The sequence below is a fragment of the Arachis stenosperma genome, chromosome 6 (assembly GCF_014773155.1).
Source record: "Arachis stenosperma cultivar V10309 chromosome 6, arast.V10309.gnm1.PFL2, whole genome shotgun sequence".
NCBI classification, from domain to species: Eukaryota; Viridiplantae; Streptophyta; class Magnoliopsida; order Fabales; family Fabaceae; genus Arachis; species Arachis stenosperma.
Window position 1 is genome coordinate 95,770,662 of NC_080382.1, and position 5,996 is coordinate 95,776,657.

The following is a 5,996-nucleotide window of genomic DNA, read 5'->3' on the forward strand; positions in this document are numbered from 1 at the left end:
GGAATAGAATCCAATGATTCTTTTGCGTCTGTCACTAATGCCCAGCCTTCAGGAGTTTGAAGCTCGTCATAGTCATCCAATCCTGGAATCCTACTCGGAATACCACAGACAAGGTTTAGACTTTCCGGATTCTCATGAATGCCGCCATCAATCTAGCTTATACCACGAAGACTCTGATTAAGGAAGCTAAGAGATACTCATTCAATCTAATGTAGAACGGAGGTGTTTGTCAGGCACACGTTCATGGATTGAGGAAGGTGATGAGTGTCACGGATCATCACCTTCTCCATAATTAAGCGCGAATGAACATCGTAGATAGGAACACGCATGTTTGAAAGGAGAAACAGAAACAATTGCATTAATTCATCGAGACGCTGCAGAGCTCCTCACCCCCAACAATGGAGTTTAGAGACTCATGCCGTCAAAGTGTATAAAATTCAGATCTAAAAATGTCATGAGGTCCAAAATAAATCTCTAAAAGTTGTTTAAATACTAAGCTAGTAACCTAGGTTTACAGAATATGAGTAAACTAAGATAATTGGTGCAGAAATCCACTTCTGGGGCCCACTTGGTGTGTGCTGGGGCTGAGACTTAAGCCTCTCACGTGCTTGGGCTTTTTCTGGAGTTGAACGCCAGGTTGTAACGTGTTTTGGGCGTTGAACTCCAACTTGTAACCTATTTCTGGCGCTGGACGCCAGACTGCAACATGGAACTGACGTTGAACGCCAGTTTACGTCGTCTATCTTCGCGCAAAGTATGGACTATTATATATTGCTGGAAAGCCCTGGATGTCTACTTTCCAACCCAATTGAGAGCGCGTCAATTGGACTCCTGTAGCTCCAAAAAATCCATTTCGAGTGCAGGGAGGTTAGGATCCAACAGCATCAGCAGTCCTTTTTCAGCCTAACTCAGATTTTTGCTCAGCTCCCTTTCAGCCAAAAAATACCTGAAATCACAGAAAAACACACAAACTGGTAGTAAAGTCCAAAAATATGATTTTTTCCTAAAAACTAATAATATTTTACTAAAAACTAATTAAAACATACTAAAATCTACATGAAATTACCCCCAAAAAGCGTATAAAATATCCGCTCATCACCCACCCTACAATTTTTCCCTTTCAGGACATGGACGCAGAAGTCACGAAGAGCTTATTTAATTGTTGTTGAGATGCTATGTATTGCTTTAGTTATTGTTTATTATTCTCTCTCCTCTATCTTTGTACATTCTGTAAGAGGGATAAGAATTGTATTGGTTAATACTTGTAATATTATTTAATATATATGTACATATGTATGTACTCCTTGTGAGTTTTTGTAAGTTGTATTGTATGTATGGATGTGCATTACATAGCAATAGTATTTTGGGAGTGGTATTGCAGTTTAAAGTTTTAAACAGTCTCATATTTTAGTATTAAATAGTATAAGAGTCGTTGTAATGTCCGAGCTATCAAAGTCGCGCAGCCGGAAGCGTGAGCTTTGATAGTTAGGGTGTTACATTATGGTATCAGAGCGGTCTTTCCTGTAGAGTTGGGGAATGGACCGACTATACTTCAATTGCATACTCTGAGTGTTTGTCATGTTTTAGGTCATGTCGAATGACGAGAATTAGAACTTTATACACATGACGGTCTATTGATTAACACTGTTAGTCTTGCATTGCATAATTCCTGATATTAAGTTTGGCCGGCTTAGTACTAGTGAATTATGTATATACAAGCACTAATGGGTTATCATAGATGATATACGAGTTTTGGATAAAGCGAATCGCGGGTTTTGGAAACGTTGGAAGCTAATTCTCGAGGCTATTCAGTTGTGTGTCTTGAATTCTATTCGAGTCGACCCGTTCTTTTATATCCTGACTTGAAGTTCTTGTTTGCTAATCCTTTTGAAAAGTAGTTTGAATTTTTCAACTCTATTCCTCTATTCATATACATTTTTGTTTGATCTTAATTGGATATGCTTGTTTGAAATCCTTGTTGCATGTATCTTTCTCTGTTTGAGTTCTTCTTGATTCACGTATTCTTTGATATAGCTTTGAACTTGTCTTAATGCACTGTGCCTTTTAACTCCGAATTCCGAGTCCATTCTTAGAGAAATGGTTGATTCAGTTTTTCTCTTAATTGACTGTGATTACTTAATTCATTTTTGGTTTGAGTTTGGTCTAGCATACTATAGTGTTTATGCCATTGTTGTTCTTTTGAAAATGTTGGACTCATAGCTTTCTTCTTATGAGTGGACTCGTTCGTTATTAAGCTTTTTATCTCTATGACTATCATATTGGATTCTATTTTTAATCATTTTTCTACCTCTTGTGAGCACTACCATCAATCTTAGCTGCCATTCTCTTGTGAATCTCATTCTTATGTGAGTTAGTTTGATTTGTTTCAAAGTAGTGCATCATTTATTCTCTCATTGTCTCTACCAGAGTTTTTAGTCAAAGATTTATCCTTGAGAAATTACTAATGATTGAGTTGTCTTTTTCTATGACTTCTGTATTCTTTTGGATCAATTGAAAACTTGTTTGATGTCTCATGCCTAGTGGATCTTGTTTGAACTACCTTGATTTAAGACCCTTTCTTGTATGGCTTGACTTCTTTTTAAGTACATTCTAATCTTCTTGAATATCCTTCTGAGATGGTGATTTCAAAGTATACTTTTGGAGTCTTGTTTCGAAATTTTTTTTGAGGTTTTGAATTCTCTTTGAAAGAGTTCTAAACAAAATTTATTTTTCTGTTTCCTGATTGTAATTGAAACCGTTGTTTAATTTTGACAAAGTTGATTTAAAGTTGATATGCGCTATTTTCAATGAAGTTTTGAAAAGCTTTCTTATTTAGTAGAAACCTGCCCGTTTGTAACGTACCACTTATTTTCCCTACCAATTTATAAGCAAATTCTTACCTCGGAATTTCATTCCTAAATAGAGTTTAACTTCAACTTTCGTCCTTGTTGTAATTTTATGCACGCTTGTTTGAATATGGGCTTTGAGAATTTTTGAACAAGCATTTGATTTTTTTTCCGAGTTTTATGATTGCTTTTGGTTAGGTTGTGCACCTAACTATCCTTCAAAAATATTTGAGAAAATATTTTAATTCTTAGCCAAACCGGTGATAAACCCCGGTTTTAGGGTTTATCTTGTGTTGAATTTAGAGCATTTTGTTAACCTTTTCTCACATTTATTCAATAAAATAACATAGTTTCAATATTGTCTCCTAAGTTGTGCTTAAATGTGAAAACATGCTTTTAGATCCTTAATTTGATAATTTTAATCTTCCTTTGATTCCACTAGATACCTTGATGTGTTCGTTAGTGATTTCAGATTTAGAAGGCTAGGAATGGACCAAAGGAGTGAAGAGGAAAGCATGCAAAGTGAAGAAATCATGAAAAGCCAAAGATTTGGGACAAGTCCATAGACGCGCACGCGCACTAGACGCATACGCATGGATCGTGCAAAACCCCATGGGCGCGTACGCGTGCTGTACGCGTACGCGTCGATGCTGGCACGTGATTTTTAAGTGAAAGCATGCCCAGCAAATTCACAGAGGCTGTGGGGCCCATTTTGGAACCAACTTTGGCACCAAAATGCTTAAAAGATCAAGGATTGAAGGGGAAGGCATCATTCATTCACACCATTCTATTCATTACAGACAATTAGGACTTTAGATCTAGTTTTAGGGTAGTTTCTAGAGAGAGAAGCTCTCTCTTCTCTCTTGAAGTAGGATTAGGATTAGGTTTAATTCTTCTCTAGATCTAGGTTTAATTCATGTTTTGATTTACTTTTTCTTTATCAATTCTTGCTCCTCTATTTCTTCTTTCTCTAGTTTTGTACTTTAATTCTCGCAATTCTTCACTTTTATATGGAAGCACTATTGTTCTTCTACTTTCCTTTTAATGCAATTCATGTTCTTTGTTCCTTTGTTGTTGATTTTCCTCATTGTTGTTAATTCCTTGCAATTAGTAATTGTAGATCTATAATTCTTGCAATTTGATTTTACTTTCCTTTTATGCCTTCCAAGTATTTGATTAAATGCTTGAAAGGATGCTAGAGTAAAATTTTCTCCTCTTAGCTTTGGTTGAGTAATTGGTGATTCTTGAGTTATCTAATTCCTTTGTTGATTGATAACTAGAGATTGCTAATTGACTTGAATGCCACTAAACTAGCCTTTCCTTAGGAGTAGGCTAGGACTTGTGGAATCAAGTTGATTCATCCACTTGACTTTCCTCCATTGTTAGAGGTTAACCAAGTGGGAGTAATGAACAAATCTCATCACAATTGATAAGGATAACTAGGATAGGACTTCTAATCCTCATATCTTGCCAAGAGCTTTGTTAGTTTCTAGTTTAATTCCTTTGCCATTTATATTTCTTGTTCACTATCTCAAAAACCCCAAACGCACCTCATAACCAATAACAAGAACACTTTATTGTAATTCTTAGGGAGAACGACCTGAGGTTTGAATACTTCGGTTTATATTTTTAGGGGTTTGTTATTTGTGACAACCAAATTTTTGTATGAAATGATTATTGTTGGTTTAGAAACTATACTTGCAACGAGAATTTATTATGAAATTCTAGACCCCACAAAAATTCCGATCATCAAAATGGCGCCGTTGCCGGGGAATTGTAATTGTGTGCCTTGTTATTGGTTATTGTATATATGTGAATATTGTGAATATGTGTGTCTTCTATTTGTTTGTTAGCTTTTGTTAGCATAGGACTTTCTTAGTTTTGTTTTTGTTTCCACTATGAATTCTCACCCTTCTAGCTTTGAGTTTGGATCAAATTGTGTTGAAGGGAATGTGAACCTCAAGGACAACATGCATCAAGGATGGAACAATCAAGGTTGGGAAGAGCCACAAGCTTATGGACAACCTTCTTGGCAACAACCCCCTCCGGTCTCATATAGGTATAACTCCAATTCTAATGCATACCAATCTAATAGGCGTGGTAGTTCCTGTTGTACGTGTCGCCAACCTCCACCACATGCCTATGGACCATCTCATCAACATGATCCCCAACCATACTCACAAACCCCTTTTAACCAAATACCTTCCCATGATTCATATCCATCATATGACCAATCACCCATACCACATCCTTATGACCAATATGAGCAAGAACCTTTAGAACCACCACAATCTTATCATGATTATTACCAAGAACCACCTCAATACACACCACCACCATATTTTGAACAGGAAGAACCACCTTTCTACGATGAATCCTTTCTCCAAAATGATGAACCTTCCTATCCACCCCAGGCCTAAATGGACAATTCTCTCACTTTGTTACTTTAAGGACAAGAGGCCATGCAAAGGAATGCACTAGAGTTTGTGGCTAATTTGACCGAGGTAGTGCACACTTTAGCCTTCCAATGCTTGAATACTCAAGGTACTTTCGTGGCCACATGCGAAAAATCAAAAGAAGAGCATAGTATGAAAGAGAAATTAGAGGCTCCGGTGGAGAATAAGGAGCTAGATGTTGTATTGGAACAATTGGAGGAATCCATGATTGTTGAAGAAAAGGAAGAAGTGGTTGAAGATTTAGGAGATGCGGAACCACCATGGGTATCTCAAGGACCTCTCTCCAAGAAGCTTAATAGTGATGTTGAGGAGGGTTTACAACCTCCAAAGCATATTATAGTTGGAGACTTTGAAGAGGGAGATCAAGAGGAAGATTCCATCATTGATGAATTCTTATCCAAAATGGAGCCCTCTCCCATGGAATTTGAAGTTGAAGTTATTAAAGACAACTTACCATCAAGAAACATTGAGGACCTTGTTGAAGACTCTTCCAATGCATGTGAAGCCGACGTTAAAGTAGATTTCACACAACTTCCAAAGTTTGACTCGATTGATGATGATGAGGATTTGGAAGAAGTCACCAAGCAAGAAGCATTTGAAGAAAGTTGTCAAGAGGTGGACATCACTAAGGAAGAGCACAAGGGAGTAGACCTCGTAGTGTCTAAGTGTGGGGAAGTCACCCTTCCAAAGTCAC

The 5,996-nt window shown here is 37.1% G+C and overlaps 1 protein-coding gene across 1 annotated transcript; it reads left to right on the forward strand.

Annotated features, from left to right (window-relative positions):
• The first annotated feature begins 4,744 nt into the window (after window positions 1-4,744).
• Window positions 4,745-5,266, forward strand: LOC130934307 (early nodule-specific protein 2-like). The gene has a single exon (XM_057863891.1). The coding sequence runs from the start codon at window positions 4,745-4,747 to the stop codon at window positions 5,264-5,266; it is 522 nt and encodes a 173-aa protein (XP_057719874.1).
• Window positions 5,267-5,996: the final 730 nt, after the last annotated feature.

Excerpts from the sequence above, each read along its gene's own strand:
- LOC130934307 (XM_057863891.1), top strand. The coding sequence starts at position 4,745 with ATGAATTCTCACCCTTCTAGCTTTGAGTTTGGATCAAATTGTGTTGAA.